Genomic DNA, 20565 nt, shown 5'->3' on the forward strand with positions numbered 1-20565 from the left:
TGTGGTAGGTCTATAGTGTTGTTGTTGTTGTTGTTGTTGTTGTTGTTGTTCTTATCTCTGAGTACAAACATTAATCACATTTCCACCAATGCAGGGCAGAATTTAAGATTTTTAGAAGTCACAATATTTCAAGAGAATAAACTCAGAAATACATTACAAAAAGAATTACTCCATAATACCATTGATGTTAGTTCTCTTAAGCGTACTAGATAAAGCTCCGCCCACTGATGTTTCTAATTGGTTGATTTGCTGGCCCGTTTGCTTTCGCGGCCTTTTTATTGGTTGGTTGTGGCGCGGCATTTTCGTTTGTTGACTTAATGTATCCGTGTTAACAAAGCTGGTGTTTTGATTCTTGATCTGTGTGTGTTGAAACAAAAAGTTTTATAGTTCTTCAGTTTTGGTGAAAACTGTGTTTTGTGTGCTCTTCGAGTTGGCCTGCCTGTGAAACAGACAGTGTGGCGGTTGGTTTCTTGAACAAAATAAAACAGGTGAGTAATGAGAGCTGGCGGTGAACCGACTCCTAGGACTCGTTTATATGGCTTCATAAGGGTATAGAAAACGTTTATATAGGTGATGTGCAAAATGCGTGTTTGTTTCCAGGGCAGAAAATGTCGCTGTGGCGCCACATAGTTGATAAACAGAAGGGTAGCCATGTCAGTACTACGGATGTCAGTGTTTGTTCAGTTGCTAGGAGTGAATCGGATCTCCTGGGACTTGAGGAGTCGATGACTCCTTCAAAACATCTAGCAAAGGAGAGCTTTTTTCAACGGACTCCAGACACCACTACAGGTGAGACAACGTTTTTGATCACTTTACACATGTAAGTTGTCAAGGGAACTTTAAGTTGCTAAAATGCTACAGCATTTCAAACAACTATGCTAACAAATACTTGGCTAACACGCTAACAGGGATGGCAGGATATCATGGATTGCTGCTAGACGTCGCCTAGCAACGCAAAGCCCTTGTGTAAAATAATACGAAAGCTAGATTTTTATTATTAATTTTATGTGATCTTAACAAATGGCTTGAAGTGGATTATATTTTAACTTTTGTTGAATCAGAAACCTGATCACAGATTAAAAATACATGGGGTTGATTTTATTCCAGCCCAGGCTGTAGATTCATGCATCCTATCAGTAACAGCCATGTTTCTTGTTTGCATTTTGTGAAAAATTGTATGCTTTTGAGCTAGTGAAGCCTATTTTGCTGTTACACCCATGACATATCATTAGCACTGACATAGAAAATATAATAAACGTATGACAGTTTTTCAAAATGGTGAAACGCAAGTAAATCAAAGTCAAAACAAAACCATTTTCTGTTTTGAATGAACAAAATAATCTTTGAATAAACTTGCCATTTAGAAGACACACCGTGCAATTGCATACTTGAAACCTTTGGCAATGAAAGATGAAATACAAATGAGACTGAGAGATACAGATCATTAAATGAGCAAAAAATAACCTGTTCGATGTGAACGCAAGTGTATGTAATAACCTCACATGGTAACTCCGCTTACTCCTAGGTGATATTAAAACACCAGTGATGAAGGATGTGCATTTATCCCCCATTTCTGGTTCTCCTTGCCGTTGTGGAGCTTTGGAGAGCTCACAGCTTGAGCAACTGCTCTCAAAAAGTCCCTGTCTTGGGAAGAAAGGGCTTAAGCTTATCCACAACCCTAATAAGGCCATCATCACTGTGGACCATACTACAGCACAGGTATAATAACACCATCGGGTTGCAAGACTTACTGAATAGGATATAATACTTATTATTCAATACCTCTTGAATAGGATAACCTGACTAGGATAACCATCAAAATGTGTTTAGACTGCATCGTGCCGTCATGCTCGCAGACATGCGTCATCATACATCTACAGGTTTGATTATTACCAATAAAAAGTAAAAGAGCCATATGGAACAGCCCGAGTATTATTGTAGAGTTCTGGTATTTAATTTTATTCAGAAACTGCTACAAATGTTTATTAGCTTCGCTTATTTATAACTTCGCTTATTGACACTGCCTTCTGCTAGAGTGAAGGACAGGAGATGGGTCAGTCACTATTGCTCCCTTGAGTGTTGACTGTTCCTAAATGGACTTCTATACCTTTTTCTTTGATATGTCCTTCATCTGTTTCTCTGATTTTATACATATATAGAAGTTCTGCTTTAACCTGGAATCACCAGGAGCATTCAGGGTAAACGTCTAGTCTATATCAACAGCCCTCATAAATAACAGTCCCATGGAAAAAAACAGAGAAGATGGTATTTGATCCCAGGGTATGTTTGACGTGAAACCATTGCACAGAAGATGCATTTAAATGTGCTACTGGTCAGTTACAGTGCTTCTAACAGTCAAACTATACATGTTTGTACAGTAAAGTTATTGGACTGGAACTAACTGCTGTATTATCTTCCAGTATGTGGCAGATTCTTAATGGGATTTCGAAACCTTTCATAGGGCCAATCTTGTATAAAAATAAAAAGGCTCCTTAGGAATAATATGCTCTCATAATGAGGGTCCACCATATTGCCATGAATCTTAAACTTCCTTATTATTTTCACTGCTACATAGATACGTTTACAAAGCCCCAGCAGCAGAAATTGTCTGAGGAGATATTTAGAAATTCCATGTAGACTGTAACATGAGGATTATTCAACATGGAATGTTAAAGCTGTTGCTGTACATCACATGTAAAATGATGTACTGAATGCAATTGTGGGAGACTTAATGGCGATTCCAAAGGTTCAGGAGTTTGAATACATTACTTTCACAATAAAGTTGGTCATGTATTCTGTTGCTAGGAACAAAAAAGGCAGGGCTAATGTTCTGCAAGTTGCAGGTATAAGATTTTTGAAGTGTATGTATCTGTTGAAGGTGGTGGATGTGAACAAGCAAGCCTGCAAACTCTTTGAGTACACACGCACTGAGCTGATTGGGCATATGTTGACGTTCCTTCTGAAGACCAGCCAGTTGACTGAGGATGTGTTGGGAGAGGAAATCCTAGATTCTGCAGGGAACTTAAACACCATATCCGGAAAAGTGGTATGAACACTTGATGAGCTTTTGGAGGTGAAAAATCATTAGCATTTACAAATAACAAAATGTGTGCACAATATAAATAAAAACATCTTCATGGGCAAATCATATGCTGACTATCACAATGACGGAATTTCATTCAGCTGAAATGACTGCTTCATCCTGGTAAGTGTTTTAAGAACACTGGCAGTGAGGCAGAAATACACCCAGAATGGATTGCCAGTCCCTTGAAGGGTACCGTACACACCATGATCACATTGCAGACTCATTCACACCTAGGCCAATTTAACATGGCCAGTTCACCTACTGGCACATTTTTGGGAGGTGGGAGGAAACTACAAACCTACAAGAACCTGAGGAGAATGTTAGAAAGATCTCAAGGAGATTCGGTCCTGATTGAATCCTTGATCCTGAGTAAAGACACGCACACGGTGTGACAGTTGAGCTCACTGAGATTTGTAGATTGAGCTACACCAGTTTTCCCCCTCTAATTATTTTGTAATGTGCTCCATTCTTCCCTACAGGTAAATGCTGTGAATAAACCAGGCTCCGAGTTCCCAGTGTCTGTGTGGACATGCTCACATAATCACAAAACCTGCGTACTGTGTTTGGAGAGAGTAGAGAGGATATCAGCCCACTTCTCCTTCTCTACAGAGGTCAGACTTCTATTTGTATTTGCTGAGTAGTCAATACTGTCTGGAGTGATTGAGCACACATCAAATGATCTGGTCCACTCGTCCATGTAGCTTACACTTTCAACAACATTTAAGGATTTGTCTTTGTGCTAGAAAGGTGCTCTGGCTCTAAAGGATTAAGATGCTAATTTAAGGCTTTCGACTTCCCTTGTATTAAGTATTGGAACAGCAAGTCAAGTTCTTTTTCCAATGTATTGGACTTTTTGTTTGTGAAAAGAATATGAGCTATGGATTAGAATTTCACTTTAATTTCATTTGCTCATGATCCAAAACATTCAGCTCACGAGTCAAGCAGGGTGTTAGTAGTGTAATGGACTTGCTTGGCTGCTTCAGTAACAGGTTCATTACATTTACAGCATTTAGCAGACACTCTTATCCAGGGTGACTTACATTGTCTTATTTCAGTTTATACACCTGAGCAATTGAGGGTTAAGGGCCTTGCTCAGGGGCCCTGCAGTGGCAACTTGGTGGTCCTGGGATTCGAACCAATGATCAGTAGTCGAACACCTTAACCACTGAGCTACCACATCCCACTACGTTAATGTTTATTGATGATGTACCTCATGATGGTAGCAGCAGAAACGGTGTCTGCCAGTTTACAGAGAAATGCATCCAATCTAATTGGGAGGAAATTTATCATGGAGCAAGAAAATGACACCAGACACATGGTCAGCACAACCGAGGACGAGTCCTTAACCCAACTAGGCAGCATTTTATTTTCTGAAGAAGAGCCTGAAGGGAGAAACACCCAAGACAAACAAGAACTGAAAGCTGCCGTAGAAGACAGGAAACGCATCATAAAAGAAGAATACGACATCAGTGGGTCACAAGCTTAATGCAGTTTTTGTAAGCAAGGGATATTTGCTACCAAATATTAAGTGCTATTTAATTTAAGACTCTTTGCGGCAATATTTTTGCCCATGAGAAAATTAGGTAGTATGCCACAAAAGGTATCAGTTTCTAAGTTGCTTATCAATGTTTCTTCCTTTAGGGAAGGGAGTTTTTCCTTGCCACAGTCGCTTCAGTCACCTCAGGCTTGTTCATTAGGGACAAACACATTTACATATATCTAATTAATCTTGAATTTTTGTATTATATTAATCTTTATATTAAGTTTTTGCTTTATGTTTATGTTCTGTAAAGCCGCTTTGAGACAATGTCCATTGTTAAAAGCGCTATACAAATAAATTTGCATGTATCTGTAAATCAGGAAATAAAAGCTAGAGCTTTGATCAGTTGTGAGCTCAAACCCAAATGCCTTAAGTGTATAACAAGACAAATGAATTGCGGTTATACTTTCAGATGGGATTGTACTTTATTTATTAAAATGGATAGTAGGGGTGGGTAATAAATATTGTGTAATGAGCTGTAAATATTTACATCTTGCTACAAAATAGTGGCACATCAAGACTGTTTATGCTTATATATCATATCTTTACAAAAACTTTAGGGTGGGATTCTCAGCTGTGACTCCACCTTTGCTCATCTCCATGGTTACTGTGATGCTGAGGTGATGATGGGGCTTTCAGTCACATCTCTAATGCCAGCACTTCAAGTTCCGCTGCAGTGTCGGACCATACCAAAGGTCTAGAGCGCACTCTGATTTACGAATGCTTGAACAAAATTATTTTTATGTGGCTGTGTACCCGGAAGCAGGAATGTGAATGTCTAAGTACTTGGGTTTGTGGATGAACAGTTGATGATTAAATGACTTGCTGTGTGTAGATGATGCGTGTGCAGAAGGTTTGTTTGCAGGGCAGAGGCAACACAGAGCTGCATGCATGCGTGAGACTGCGTGCCGCTGTGTCCTGTGGAAGGCCTCTGAGCCAGAAATTCAGTGATGCAGGAGAAGGTTTGTATTTATGCTTTGATTCATTGTTTCCACAGGCTCAGCCAGACGATTGACTAAATTCTATTTTTCAGTTCTGTGTATTTCAGTGCTTTCCAACTGTAGCCACAGAGTCACTGAATAGCTTTGTGTTTTCTGCAGTTTAAAACCGAATATCACACCATATAAACATTAAATAACATTAAACCTTTTTGTTCTGTTCTCCAGTTATAAAAGATGGCGCTGGTGAAGACATGTGCTCGTCCCTCCCAGATGTGGTTTATTCTGGCTCACTGTGGACTTTTGTTCCCTCCAGCAGCCTTTTAACACTCTACCCCAATGGCACTATTAAAAGTATCAACAGCATCTACTGTCCTCTGCTAATGGGATATAGCATGACTGAGATTCTAGGAAAGGTACTGCTCTAATATACCTACTCTTTTAAAGAAAAATACAGTTTTCAGTTTACTTTGTTAATGAATTCAACAAAAACTCTTACTAAAGCATTTTTTTCATATTTACAATCACATCTTATATGTGAAATATTTGACTAGATGTGTCATGTCCTATAAGCCATCTACAATGTGCATTTGTATCTTTGCCCATGTATAGAAAATCACCTTCTTGATCCCAGCCTTTTACGAGATGATGTCTGCCTTTGGCAGAATCCCCAGTCCAGTGTCCTTTCAAGAAGATGGTTCAGCATCCTCTTCTAGAAGCCACGCAGGTATAAGCGTTCTCTGAGACATCTGGTGTGAATTGGCAGATCACAGTGGGTTTATCACGGAATATCTTGAGCGCTTTCCTGTTCTTTAGTTAAATCTGAGATGTTAATGTTTGATAGGGCCTGGTGATGGGTTGCTGTCCTACCCAGGGTGCATTCCTTCCTCATATTGTCTTCCATGGTTCCAGGGTCAAGGGCTCCAGAACCACTTGGACCCTGATAAGTTAGTTACTAAAGATGAATGAAGAAATCCCTAAGAGTTATTTTTAAAAACATTTCAAAGTGTATTCTCTAGTTATTTACATTAAATCTTTTTTTAAGATTATTTTACAGCGGTCAACAGCAGCACCGCATCCAATACGGACCCATGTTTATCAGACGCACTATTTCTGTTGATTATTTCAGGAGTTTTAGGAGAAAAGTTTTAGGTAACAAACCTGGTTGCATACATCTAGTTTTGGTGCATATGTCTGTGCTCATGAATAAACAATCACGTTTGACCTCATATTTAAGTGTTTTAACACTTGTCATACAATAAGTTATTCTGATTAACATAAAATGGCCGTTTTTAGTAGGATTTTCTTGACATTTTGGTTTCATCTAAATACTGAAGTAATTTTTAAAAAGTATTCATGAAAGGTGTGCAAAATGTGTCCAAAATATAAGAACTCCACAAAGAGCCTTAATTTGCTTCATAAAAATCGCATCCAAACCAACCTACATCATAATACACATGATAAAATGTGTTTTGGTCTGATGAGACCATGGGAGATGTTTGGTGCGAAAACAAGAACACTTATAAACCAAAGAATCCTGTATATGCAGTAAAGCATGGTGGTGGCAGCATCACGCTTTGCCAGGACTGGGGCTAGTCAAATTAACCATGGATAACAACAAATACCAATCTACAGTATTTTGGTTTGGGGGAAAAAATAAAACATCTATAGCTGAGGATGAAGAAAATTTTCAGGTAGTAGCAAACACAAATCCATAATCAACATTTATTTTGGCATAGCCCAGACATTGAATCTTATTTAAAGGACTATTTTAATCTTTAAGAAATTATCCCAAAACTGTATATGCCGCCAAAATCTTATTATAGTAACACTGCAATTTAGCAGGACCATGATCCTTGATAGTAGCCTGTAATTCTAGTTCAAGTATAAATGAGTTAAGGAATTACAAGACATTGGGGTCCTAAATTGGGCTTTAGGGCCAAAAGATTTTGAGAACCTAGGACCATATCAATCTTTGGGGAAGATTTGTTGCTGGTAAGTGAACTGTGATTGCAATGAAAAGATCAGTTGTTTGATTTCAGAGTTTGAGTTCAATAAACCGATAGCTAGTAACTGAAGTGAGAGTGAAGAAAATTGCGGGTGATGGACAAAATACACTATAGGATTAATCCATCAGGCAGTATTTATTCTTTACAACATCATATGATAAAAGCTGAGTAAAAGTTAGCTGATGCCATATTTTTCTATTCTGATCCACCCAGACTGCTGCACATGCTCCGGAGGAGGTAGTGGTGTTTTAAGCCAATCTGTGTGTGATACCTCAGCAAAGGGAAATCAAGACACGTGTAGTGAGTTGTTTTTTTTTTGTTTTTTTCTTCTTTTTTTTTTCTTTTCCCCCTCCTCTCTGTGTCTGGTTTATTATTATGGAGAGGAAATTATTTTTAAATGTTTATTGGAAGTGGCACATGTAGTGTAGACTTTGGAGTGCAGTACATCTGCTTTTGTGTACATGCTAATTTACAGCCTTTTCTCTCTTTACTCCATGGTGCTTGTGATCTTGCACTTATCTTACCCTATTATGTATAATGGTTTTTATTATAACCCTTCAGCTGAGGATGATATTTAATGATAGGGATGCAACAATGTGCACTACAAAAAGACCTCAAGGCACTGCCAATTTTGTGCCTCTGCAGTCAACAGTGCTTTTTTTTTTTTTTTTTTTTTTTTTTTTTTTTTCTTCCTTCTTCTTTTTAAATATATGCTGAACCTGTATATTGTAATGTATATGCTTTGAAAAGGTCCCCAGACTCTGCTGGCCAAAGACAGTATGTTGTTTCCAGCCCTGAAGAGAAAAGGAAGTGCTGCAAAAGGGAGGCGAGCCTTTGCTGCTATCAGGACCAAGCAAGAGCATCATGCCCCTGTTCATGCAATTTCTCCCTTGCCTGCAAACAGGTGAACTAACCTCTTGTTCAGCAGCAAGTTCAGGCAGTAAAACAGTTCTGAAATATCATCTGAACTGCCTCTCCACCTACCTACTGTTACTTAACAGAAATAGTCAGAGCTCCTACTGATGACCAGCCTGAACTCAGTACATGCATCTTAAAAAAAAAATTTAATCAAGCGTCTTATTTCTGAACTTGTTTTATTGGCCAAGTAGCAGAGACAAGCATTTTCATTTTCTAAATACAGTATATACTTTTTTTTTTTTTTTGATCAAAATCCATAACGAAACAGCTTTTTTTTAAATCTCCAGTACACCGGCATTAAAATTGTTTAACATGTTGGTTGGTTTGAGCTTCTGTTCTTTTAAAAAATGAATTGAGTTTTGTATGGAATTAGACTTTTGGGGAAGTGGGTTGTTTGTTTAAATTTAAATCACCACGTCAGACAAATTAGAAAAGAAGCATAGAAATATTCTTCATTAGTCTCTGGCTCTGGTTTTATGATTGATAATGATGTTTTTATTTCATTCAGTTTGGATGACACTACAGAGCTTTGCAAAGAGGCAGCTGCAGCAGTAGCTCAGTGTGACGAGTCTGTTCCAGCCGATTCCACCACAGCTCTACTCCACACCTTTGCATTGCTCGAGTCCCAGGATTGCACAACACGACTGCAGAACTCCAGCTTTGAGGTCATCTCCCTAGGCAGTCGCTCATCCTCGGGATTCTGTGAAAAGTGGGCAGGCCCTGAGAAACCAGACGACACGCAACACGAAGCAGAAGTAGCACATTCAAGCAGCTGCTTTCTAGACTTGGATGTTAATGGTGACACAATTGCACTTGCCTTTGGACAGCTGGAGCTAAGTGAGTGTGACACCGCTGAGCTCCTGCGCACTCCATCCCCTTGCATTGTGGAGTCTGAGCCTGAAACCGAGCCCCCTGACATCCCAAAAGACAAACTTTCTGTACAAGAATGTCTGTTTCTATGTGTCAGTCCATCACCAAAAGAATTATCCATTTTAGAGGGAGATGCAGAGCAGTGGAACATGGCGTTGAAAAATTCTGAACTGTGTACTCCATTCTCAGAGCTATGTAAAAGTGGGATGATCTTATCAAATGACAGACCAGCAACCTCAACCCCAAAGAGGCCGTTGTCGACCCCTGCTACACCGCTCTGCCCACCTACCCTGATAAAGGAGGGCAGGTTTCAAGCCAACTGCTACCATAGAGACGGAACACCTATTGGTATAGGACTATTATTCATTATAAAACTTTAAAATTGGACAGTAATTATGTACTGTTAAACTAAAAACCTCAAGGCATTATTTTACTCAAACTAGTACCTGTCTAGCAGTGGTTGTGGTTCTGATTTCTGACTGTATGCTTGTATTTGACATTTAGAGGTGCAGTGTGATGTGCGTAGAGCTGCTGGCTCTAGCGACGGTGTGGTGTTCTGCGTATGGCTGAGCGGAAGCCATCTTTTCCTCCACAAGCAGGAGACACTGCAGAGCACACAGACTTCTACAGCAGAGTCTTTCGCAGAGGATGGCTTAGCGTCCAGCCTGCGAGAGGTGAGACCAAAAGATATCGCATTTTCTCTGTCAGTTTATATGGTGCTTAATGGCAGTAAAAATGTGGTTTGCTTGCATCTAAATGGCTACTCCGGTCCTTATTCAGGTCAGTGAAGCAGACCATGGTAAAGGTCTGCACTCCTCCATGAGTCTGGAGCAGTCTGGAGCATGTGAAGGACAGTTTGAAGAAGTCTATCATCCAATGCAACCCATAGGGAAGGGAGCATTTGGTGTTGTCTGGCTTGCTTCACGACGTCAAGATGAACAAGAGGTTAGACAAGAAATTTTAAGTATCTCAGCCTTTCAATTTCTGTGTTCTTGTTCCTGTCCACATTCTCCTCCTTTCTTCTCTTTCTTTAATCTCACCATTTGTTTTCTCTTTTTCTCTAAGGTGGTAGTGAAGTTTATCAGGAAGAGCAGGGTGGTGGAAGAGTGTTGGGTGGAAGACCCCGAGCTGGGGCAGGTCACTCAGGAAGTGGCCATACTTGCTCGATTATGTCACCCCAACATTGTTAAGGTAGTTTTTCAGCTAAATATCATTAACAGAATTTCTTTTGAAGATCAGATCCCTGATTTTTAGGTACTTCTGTGAATGGTTAAGATTTCCAGGTATACGTCTGTCGTGGTGGTGATTTGATTTACACTGGATGGCCTGGTCTCTGTATACATTAATATGAATGTCTTAAAATTAATATGTTCTGCAGACACTAATTTTATATGCATGTTTTGTTTTGTTTTGGTTTTTTTTGGGTTTTTTTTAATAAATGCCCATAGATTTTATGCTTGATCATTGAGTTACACGTCCATAACCTACGAACCCTTAGGGCTTACATGATATTTAAGCCTTGTGCATATTTAACTGTCCTGTGTGCAGTGCATTTCACAAAGTATATTCTATATAATCTGTTTTGTTTTGTGTGAAGGTGCTGGAGGTGTTCGAGAATGAGAAATTCTTTCAGATGGTGATGGAGAAACATGGAGATGGCCTAGACTTATTTGAGTTCATTGACATGCAACCCAGGTTGGACGAAGCACTTGCCAGCTACATCTTCAGGCAGGTGCGTGTAAGCTGGGTCATGCGATACCTTACTTATTCAGAGTACACACCTAGTAGCTGTTGAAGACGGACCAGGAATTATTCACATAAATAAAACAAATGATTTAAATTCAAATGTAAAACTGGGAATAAAAATCAAAAAGCATGCGGATGTTTTACAGTTGGTGTCAGCCGTGACTTATCTTCATGGGAAAGGAATCTTGCACAGGGACATTAAAGACGAAAACATCATCATCAACACAGAGTTTCATATCAGACTGATTGATTTTGGCTCTGCGACCCTGCTGGAGCCAGGCAAGCTCTTCCATGCGTTCTGCGGCACGTTGGAGTACTGCTCACCCGAGGTGCTGCAAGGAAACCCGTATGTACATGGCGTTAACATTCGTTCCCCCTACACACTAAACATGCTCACATGGTGTTACCTGGCCTTTTGTATAATTTACAGTATCTTTTTTTTTAGATTTGGAGTTTTCGGGACGTCACATTGACATCACAGAGTACAAAGAGGCAGCGCTGTATTTTTTTTTTTTTTTTTTAACGCATTCATGTTCATAGGATCAGATAAGGCTACACTAAACAATGCCTGGGCTCAGAGACTGATATCATTCCCTCAGTTTAAAGTTTGGAACAATCACTGAAACATTAGACAAGTTGTGGTAAAGTTATTGACATGTTTTTATGTTCAGTGTTCAAGTCAAGAAGCTTTTATTTCTATTTCTTCTACTTATCACTTCTATTATGTGGCTGAAATTAAAAAAAAAAACATTTCTCCAGGACCATGGTGCTACATAAATCAGAGCTAAGGACTAAATGCTAAGTTGTCCTAGTGACACAAAGTGCAACCAATGTGCAACCTAGTGGAAAAAATAAGTGCAAATCAAGACAGTGCAGACAGACAATCCAATACACTACAGTGGCTTTGCGAATGCAGCGTATGGTGTAATTGTCTGTGATGGAGGGAACTCCCAAACAAGACAGTGATGCAGCTGCTCAGGATGCAGTGGTCCATCTGTAAAACTTGACAATCTCCATGGAGGATCCATCAATGTTCAGCAGAGAGTGCGTACTCTGTGCTCTTCTGAAGTCAACAATGATCTCTTTACTTTTGCTAATGTCAAGAGAGACCGGTTGTTGGCTCTACACCATGCTGTAGACTGTTGCACATAGCAGAGTGAACAGCAGTGGGCTTGAGTACACAGCCTAAAGTGGCATTAGGGCTCAGTGTGGTGGTGCTGGAGATGGTGCACCTGATCCGGAATGATTGTGGTTTCCCAGTCAGAAAGCCAGGACACGGGTGCGAAGGGAAGTGTTCAGGCCCAGCAGGCTCAGGTTCTTAATCAGGTGCTGAGGAATGATTCTGTTGAATGCTGAATTGAAGTCTATGAACAGCTTTCGAATATGTGTCCTCGTTGTCCAGGGGTAAGAGGGCCATAATGGAGGGTTGTGGCAATGGCATTGTCCATGGAGCGGATTCCATGATACGCAAACTGCAAGGGGTCGAGTGAGGGTGGCAGCTGGCTTTTTGATGTGCCTCGTGACAAGCCTCTCAAAGCACCTCACCACGATTGGTGTGGGTGCGATGGGACAATTAGACATTGAAGCAGGACACTGTAGACTTCTTTAACACTGGGATGATGGTAGTGGTTTTGACACATGTTAGAATGATGGTGCTGATCAGGGAATGTTTGTCAGTGAAGACCGCCACTAGCTGTTCTGCACAATCCCTGAGCACTCTACCAGGTATGTTGTCTGGTCCAGCAGACTTTTGTGGGTTAACTATAGAGTTCTCCTCACATCAGCTGTGTTTAGCACCAGCTCATTGGGAACAGAGGTGGTCTTCCTTGCTGCTAAATTGTTTTGCACCTCAAACTAAGCATAGAATTCATTCAGAGCATCTGGGAGCGATGTGTCACGGGCAGCTAATGTAGTTTGTGTTCACCTGGATACCCTGTCACATGTGCTGGGTGTCACCCCTGTCACAGAAGTGGCTGTGGATTCTCTGGGCATGTGAATAAAGATGATCCATTATTTACACTCTTGAATAAATTGGACTTGACAAATATTCAGGGTGACCATGTGATTACGCTGTGTAGATTTTCAGCCACATTATGGTAAATGCTTTCTCCTGAAGTTCTTCTATTCTATTCTCTGTAGGTATAAAGGTCCAGAACTGGAGATGTGGTCTCTGGGAGTACTTATATATACCCTACTGTTCAGTGAAAACCCTTTTTGTAGCGTGGAAGAGACCATCCAAGCCAAACTCCGCATCCCTTGTGACGTCTCTGCAGGTAGATTGCGTGTGCATGTATGTGTACCTTTTGTCATATATGTAGATGCCAACTGCAGTGCTCTGTATGTGTGGGTAAAAGTTACAGGTAAATGTTTGCCCTGTAAGAGGTGTATCATGTCTATAGGTGTAGGTTAATCCCTACAGGTTCCTGTAGACAAATCTGTTCTGAGATTTTTGCGCAGGGAGTCATTGGTTTAGCAAGCACTGACTTTATTACAGATAATAGAGTGGAAATGTGTGTGTCCAGATTTGTACAGTCTGCTGGCTGGTTTGCTGCACAGAGAACCGACAGAAAGAATGACACTGGAGGAGCTCCTGTACGAACCGTGGATTCGGCAGCCCATTAACCTAGCAGAGTACAGCTGGAGTGAAGTGTTCCCCTGCGATCATGGTAAGTTTCCTCTCTCATACACACAGACCTGTGGTTTGTGGCCTGCTTTTTATTCTTGAGTATTCTGCACATCTGGGTGGAAAAAAAGCAACATTCACTCACATGTCACAGACAAAACATTTCTGTGTAGCAGGTTGAAAGGTCAACCAGTAAAATGCTTAGCATTTGGATGGCATGTTTTTCTCTGTGCAAAAGCAATGACATCTTAAACATGACTGAAAGTTGAGAGGGGAAAAAAAAGAAATAACAGCTCGGTCACTGTGGTCATGAGCTACATCGCAAATTGCATCGTGGACATGTTTCCCCCTTCATCTAAACAGAAGACCATTTATTAATGTTGGCACTAGAAGATTAACAGAAACAAAAATTAAATATGATGCTCCGTTTGCTTAAGTTATTTGTATCCTCAATGTTCACATTATTATTTTGCCCAGTTTTGGATATATTATTTCAGTTCTCTACCTGTTATTATTCCATATGTTCTTTATTTATTCTGTGGAAGATATTTCCTTTTCCTTGTTTAATTTTATATAGAACTGTTGATACTAATTCATACTAAAAATAGTTTATAATGTTAATGCCTTTAGAAGTCAGGTGATGAGGAGAAACATTTTATTTTATAGATTAAATCATCATTTTAAGTGTGTTCATGTGCTCCGTTTTCAGTTGATACGCTCGATTCCAGTTGTCATAATTTTGTCTTTGCATCCTTTCCTCTTGTCCTTAGAGGAAGGAGCTAAGAAGCGATGAGGCAAGTGTAGTGTAGTTAAAGAAAGGAGAAACATCCCAAACCACCCCCTTTGAATAAGAATCGGGCCTTCGCCTGGTTAAACGTAGACATGTCCTCTGAGCATGAAGTCCCATAAGAGGCTCTTACCCAAGCCCTGTGATGTGGTACTGCTCTTTGTCAGACATGTTATACAGACACAAAACCTTTATGAATGTATGCAAGTTAAACAAGGACATCATGCATAAATGACATGGGGAAAGATTTCATTCTAAAGACTTGTTTCATAGATTGTAGCTTCAATTTCTGTTACTGTCGCAAACACTCTACCAAATCCTCCAGAATAAAGCACATCTGGTGCTTGTGTTCTGAGCTCCACTGCTCTGAATCTCAATATAATTAATGTGTTCCTTCCTGTTTCAATTTGTGCTTTAAAAATCACAGTTTAAAACAAAGTTTAACAGTTTGTTTTTTTTTTTTTTTTTTTTTTTTTTTGCTTATTGTTTTGTCCCTTATTATGGATTTGACTTGATTTGTCTTCTTTTCTGTGGCTGCAGATTCGTTTGAGCAAAATCACTACAGTCCACATGTACAGCAGGAGGCCAGCACTCATGGTGCTACTGATGAGACTCCTTTGCAGGATGAAGATGAGGAAATGGAAGAAGAAGAGGATGACGAGCAAAGGAGAACCATGGCAGCGCTGGAATCTGAACTTCTCAAGTATCTCACTGATAACTGAAGACCAATGAAGATTTAGAGCTGCTTTCGAACATAGAGCTGCACTTGGAAAAGGTTCCAATTCTGGAAGAGGGAAAAAAAAAAAAAAAGGAGGTGGGGAAAAATGGCACAGTGCTGCTACACTTTCCCGTTGTTTTTGATGATGTTCCTGAAGATGAGATTCATGATGTCCTACATGAACACCAATCTTCAGAATACATCTATTCATTTCTACACTAAATCAATGAATGGCATAGAAGAAAGAAGACTAGCTCATGTTTGGGGGTGAAATTATGTGCCCTGATTTATGTGAATCCCAGATTAAAGAAGCATTGAATGTATGAATTTTTACACTCTTGGTTTCAGAACACTGTTTTTTAAATTGAAGGACAACATTACTGAATGTAATGAATACTGTAAAAGCAATGAATAGTGCTTCATGATCTATGGTTTTATATAATCTATGTCGATTTGTTCAAGGAACAGCTTTGAAATGCAAGGTATAAAAAGAAGCAGTTGTGTAAGCAACTCATTTTAAGTTGACTTTTAAAACTAAATTATTTACATTTTAAATATTATATAAAACAATACATTGAATAAAATCTTTTATCTTCATTTTATTTTGTATTTTTGATATTAAAACCTACTTTGACTTATTCAAGAACATCGTTCTGGATTTAAATGAAAGAAATCTAAATATCTGTCTCGTCCTTTGCAACCCGGAACGACGTTTATAACCGGAATTGTATTCGGGGGAACGTATTTTGGCGTCGGACCAATGAGTAGCCAAGCGCACACCGCTTTAGGGGTGAGTGAGAAAACTAGAGAATTAAATCATTTGTGCAGCTGATTAATAATTTAAGATGTGGTTCATCAGATAATGTTAAAATAAACTACGTTTCTGAAACACTACACGGAGGGAAGATGTAGCTGTAGCTAGGACGAGACAGCAGCCGAACCCAAAATGGGTGCAGTTACAATAAAGTGTTGTTTACGACTCAGTTTGTAGAAAGTGTTTATATATCTTGTTTTACGCCTCTAAAGTCGTAAAGAGTCATTTGAGATCGGCTCAGTAATGTAAATCTAGCTAAAGCTGCACGTTTAATCAGAATCTAATCGATCACGTTATCGTTATGTGTTAATAAACTCTAGTTGTTCAGACATTGCTGTGGAATAAGAGGAATAAAACACTTAAAGACATTCAGCAACACCTAATTACAACATTTACACTGAACACTGGGTCATACAAGATACGGCGAATTTAATCTACTACATTTACAGTATTTGGCAAACGCCATTATCTCATTTTATCTCATTATCTCATTTTATCTCATTCTCATTTTATCTCGCTTCTGTTCATTATACTTTTTTTTTCTACCCGAATATTCTATATTCGAGTCTGATTGGCTGGAATTCATTTTTATTCATTTTCTATCAAGTTTAATCACCATCCTGTCAACTGATCAACTGCCTGTAACTAACTTTAACTGTAGTAACGTTCAGTTCACGTTGCATACAGACTGAGAAAGCTCACGCAAACAGTGCGTCGTTTTCTTACTCGGCTAAATTGATGATTTTTTGCGTCATTTAGCTTAAAAGGAAAACATGCCTATTTTTAAAATAACATACAAAATTAGATAAATAACATTTTTGAAGTTAAATTCAGATAATCCTTCACACACACAGTCTGTATCTACTGTAACTGTCTATTTAGTAACTAATTATTATAATTAAATCATTAATACAAGCAAACGTATCGACGCACTACATTAGCTCTGTTTGAGTTACAGTGGGATCTAACGACTGTTATAACCGTTATTTTTTATCCTGCTAATATTTTGGGCTGTTCATTCTTAAACAAAAAGTACAATAAAAATATTATTAATAATAAAAAAATTATCATAAATGATAGTGAGTGTACGTCCTACTACTAGCTAATAAAAGAGTTTTATATCAGTATAAGAGTTTTGAGCCATCATCATATGCCATTGTATTTTGGGCCAGATTCTACGATGGACGTGGAGAACCTGCTTTCCAAAGTGTGCCCCTGTGAAAGAACTGGCCAGGGCGCCATTATTTCTCCTTCACCGACCATTCTGTTCATCACAGCTGGTTCCACCCTTGTCTACTCCTGCTCAGACCGTCCCGCAAGGAAGGACAGAGCTAACCATACAGTCTTTGGCTGAAATTGGTTTCTCTGAAAGCCAGGCTCAGTTGGTGTATGAAGCAGCAAGTAAAAACCGCTGCAAGCATGACGTGCCAGTGTTAACTGTCCTCTTCAGCCTCGGATTAAACCCAAGCAGCGTGATGAAGATCCTGGAGAAATGTCCTGAGTTGTATTCTCTTAAAGAATCTCAGTTGCAACAGAGGGTTATGAATCTAAGGAAGCTTGGCCTGCTTGAAGGTGAACAGCTTTTAATTATACTTACCGTATTATTTGACTTCATATTTAATGTCTTTCATGGATCTCTCCAGGTCAGAGATCATGAAGTGTACATACCCTTACATTCACAAAACAATATATCATAAGTGGTTAAAGTCATGTGTGAGCAGAAGTTTTTCTGTAGTGTGCACGCTGCATTCAGTGGAGCTTTTTGCCTTTATTCTTACTGTAGGAGAAATAATTATTTGATTCCCTGCTAATTTTGTAATTGAATGCTGCATGATTTTAAGACAAACATTAGAAAAAACTTTAAATACAGGTTAGAAATTAATTTGTATTTGACCGAGTGAGATAAGTATTTGATCCTCAAGCAAAATGTGACTTAGTACTTGGTTCAGAAACCCTTGTTGGCAAACACCCTTGAGGTCAGGCGTTTTTTGTAGTTGACCACCAGGTTTGCACACATCTCACTAGGTATTTTGGTCCACACCTTTACAGATACTCTCCGAATCCTATCATATTCATATTCAGCATTTCTCTGCCTCCAAACACGGAGGTGGTCATTGGCAAACTTCAGATGACATTGTACATGTGCCTTCTTGAGCAGGTGGACATTGTGGGCACTGCAGGATCTCAATACATTATGGCGAAGTGTCTTACCAATGATTTTTTTTAGTGACTGCTGGTTTCAGCTCCCTTGAGATCATTAGCAAGCTCCTCCTGCGTAATTCTGGGCGGATCTCTCACCATCCTCAGAATCATCCTTACCCCACGAGGTAAGATCTTGCATGGAGCTTTTTTCCAGAGCGAGGGCGATTTATGTTAACTCGTATTAAGTTATCTTTCTCACCAAGCTTCTTTCTGGTGGTCTTGTAGCCCATTCCAGCCTTGTGCAGGTCTACAGTCTTGTCCCTGATGTCCTGTGACAGGTTTTGTTGGAAGAGGTGGATTCTGTGACAGGTGTCTTTTATACACATAAGGAGTTGAGATTAGGAGTAGCTTCCTGAAGGAACAGGACTAATTTGTGTTCCTCATGGACACATAAACGGTCTGTGGAGGTCAAAATTCTTGCTGGTTGGTTGGGGATCAAATACTTATTTCACTCGATCAAAAACAAATTAATTTATAACCTTTATTAATATTTTTTTCTGGTTGATATTATGTCTCTCTCTCTTAAAATAAACCTACCATAAAAATGATGGGGATCAGCAGGGGATCAAATAATTATTTTGCCGATTGTAAGAAGGTGCATAAATCTGGACATTGGTCAATGTGGAGAGTTAGTAACATTATTAAGGGATTTAATGGTCACTGTAGTGTTTCAGTGGTTCTGACATCCACAAACATCCTATTTGTACTTATGTGTAACCATAAATTCCTTGTACAGATCCGGTACTGACAGCGACAGTTTTATTCACAACATTGACATAGCAGTCATTATGGAAACAGTGATTTATGGCTTGGGAAATTGGCTCAGGATTTGAAGTGAAACACAGTATGGCTGAGTCAAATTAGATAATAAACCTTGCTCTCTATTTGTCAGGCTGTTTGCAGAGGGTGATAAGCCACTACCCAAAGATACTGTCATTTCCAGTGAAGAGGGTGAACGCAGTGTCTCGGCTTCTCAGAGAAAAGTGCCAGTTCACTGCTCAGCAGATGGCAGACATCCTCCGAGACTCACCACACGTGGTGGAAGAAGATCCTGCACGTCTGGAGTACATGTTTCAGGTAAGACGACTTTTTCTATATTATTCACTTTAGTTTTTTGTAACATTGTCAAGGCAGGAAATGTGCATCATGTGTTTGCAGTAGATTTGTTTGCTTTCACCATTTTCAACATGCAATGCTGCCAGCTCAGAATTCTTAAGATTTTAAATATGTTCTTTTGAGTCAGGAAGCCAGACAACAAACCAGCCAGTGTGAAGCAGGCTGCTCTTTGTCCTGACTTCTTGTCTTGAATTTCACTCCTCACTTTAGTATGCAGCAGAGTTTATTGTCCCTCCTCTTATTGCAGTATGTATATTTCCGTATGGGCTGTCGCCAAGCTGAGATGGTGAAAGCGAAGCTCTTTACACTCACCCTGGAGGAGCTGCGGTGTCGTCACAGCTTCCTGGAGCGTCGCGGACTGTTCCAAACCCCTGACAAGAAGGGCCAGACACTTGTCCTCAACCCTCGCCTCAAAGACTTTCTCAGCATCTCCCAGGAACTTTATCTCACCGATGTAGCCAACGCTACACAGGAAGAGTTTGATGTGTTTCAGAAACTTGTGGCAAGAGAGCAGGAGGAAGAGGAGCAAAGTGAAGAGTACAGCAGTGATGATTATGACGAAGACGACGACGACGACGATGATGATAATGAGGTCACAAAGAGGTCTTTCAGTTACAAAAAGAAAACAAATCAGAGAGCGAAGAATCCAGAAAGAAACTGATCACCAAAATATCTGCTACTTGTAATATGCATCTTAACATCAACATAAATTGTTTTTTATCTTCATGCCTTTTATTGATTTTCTTCTATCAGATAGCAGACCAACACTGAATTAAGGTGAAAGTTTCAATGCTAATATAGTTCAGGGTTCCCACGCGTCCTGGAAAACCTGGAAATCCTGGAAAATTAATGACCAATGTTCCAGTCCTGGAAAACACATGGAAAATGAGAGAAAACATAAATTGTCCTGGAAAAAATCTTGTTGTCCTGGAAAATTATTATTTTTAAATGTTCTTGATCATTTAAAGAACAGTTTACAACTGGTCGAAACAATTAACGTTAGTAACAGAAAGCGCTATGTTCAGGGACGCTGAGTTTTGACGGGTTTTTCGTTATGTTGTTTAATCTCGCTGTGACCGATGACGCTGTCTCGTGTTGGCGGTTTCAGGTGCTAGGAATGTTTTAAGTGCTCGAATGTTTTCAGCAAATGGTGACGGGTAAGCAGGTTATATTAACCTTGTTAATCTGAATATCATGTG

The 20565-nt window shown here is 39.5% G+C and overlaps 2 protein-coding genes across 2 annotated transcripts; both read left to right on the forward strand.

Moving 5' to 3' along the window:
* The first annotated feature begins 339 nt into the window (after positions 1-339).
* On the forward strand, positions 340-15724 carry pask (PAS domain containing serine/threonine kinase). Its single transcript, XM_060871715.1, has 20 exons — positions 340-488; positions 601-789; positions 1526-1719; positions 2879-3046; positions 3565-3696; positions 5186-5320; positions 5461-5587; positions 5792-5979; positions 6176-6290; positions 7786-7872; positions 8323-8476; positions 8999-9708; positions 9865-10034; positions 10141-10305; positions 10426-10551; positions 10958-11092; positions 11253-11452; positions 13246-13379; positions 13629-13772; positions 15057-15724. Exons 2-20 carry the CDS (start codon positions 609-611, stop codon positions 15236-15238), a joined length of 3447 nt encoding a protein of 1148 aa, XP_060727698.1. The 5' UTR covers positions 340-488; positions 601-608; the 3' UTR covers positions 15239-15724.
* Positions 15725-15959: 235 nt separating this feature from the next.
* On the forward strand, positions 15960-20093 carry mterf4 (mitochondrial transcription termination factor 4). The gene is made up of 4 exons (XM_060871726.1): positions 15960-16024; positions 17221-17620; positions 19143-19327; positions 19614-20093. Exons 1-4 carry the CDS (start codon positions 15995-15997, stop codon positions 20025-20027), a joined length of 1029 nt encoding a protein of 342 aa, XP_060727709.1. The 5' UTR covers positions 15960-15994; the 3' UTR covers positions 20028-20093.
* The last annotated feature ends 472 nt before the right edge of the window (positions 20094-20565 follow it).

The sequence above is a fragment of the Tachysurus vachellii genome, chromosome 1, assembly GCF_030014155.1.
Source record: "Tachysurus vachellii isolate PV-2020 chromosome 1, HZAU_Pvac_v1, whole genome shotgun sequence".
NCBI classification, from domain to species: Eukaryota; Metazoa; Chordata; class Actinopteri; order Siluriformes; family Bagridae; genus Tachysurus; species Tachysurus vachellii.

What these genes read in the sequence shown, in the direction of transcription:
- pask (XM_060871715.1), top strand. Translation starts at nt 609, where the DNA reads ATGTCGCTGTGGCGCCACATAGTTGATAAACAGAAGGGTAGCCATGTC. An exon ending in GACTCCAGACACCACTACAG is followed by an intron (nt 790 to 1,525) that starts GTGAGACAACGT and finishes GCTTACTCCTAG; the next exon opens with GTGATATTAAAACACCAGTG. An exon ending in CCAGCTACATCTTCAGGCAG is followed by an intron (nt 11,093 to 11,252) that starts GTGCGTGTAAGC and finishes GATGTTTTACAG; the next exon opens with TTGGTGTCAGCCGTGACTTA.
- mterf4 (XM_060871726.1), top strand. Translation starts at nt 15,995, where the DNA reads ATGAGTAGCCAAGCGCACACCGCTTTAGGG. An exon ending in GAAGCTTGGCCTGCTTGAAG is followed by an intron (nt 17,621 to 19,142) that starts GTGAACAGCTTT and finishes TCTATTTGTCAG; the next exon opens with GCTGTTTGCAGAGGGTGATA. An exon ending in GTCTGGAGTACATGTTTCAG is followed by an intron (nt 19,328 to 19,613) that starts GTAAGACGACTT and finishes CTCTTATTGCAG; the next exon opens with TATGTATATTTCCGTATGGG.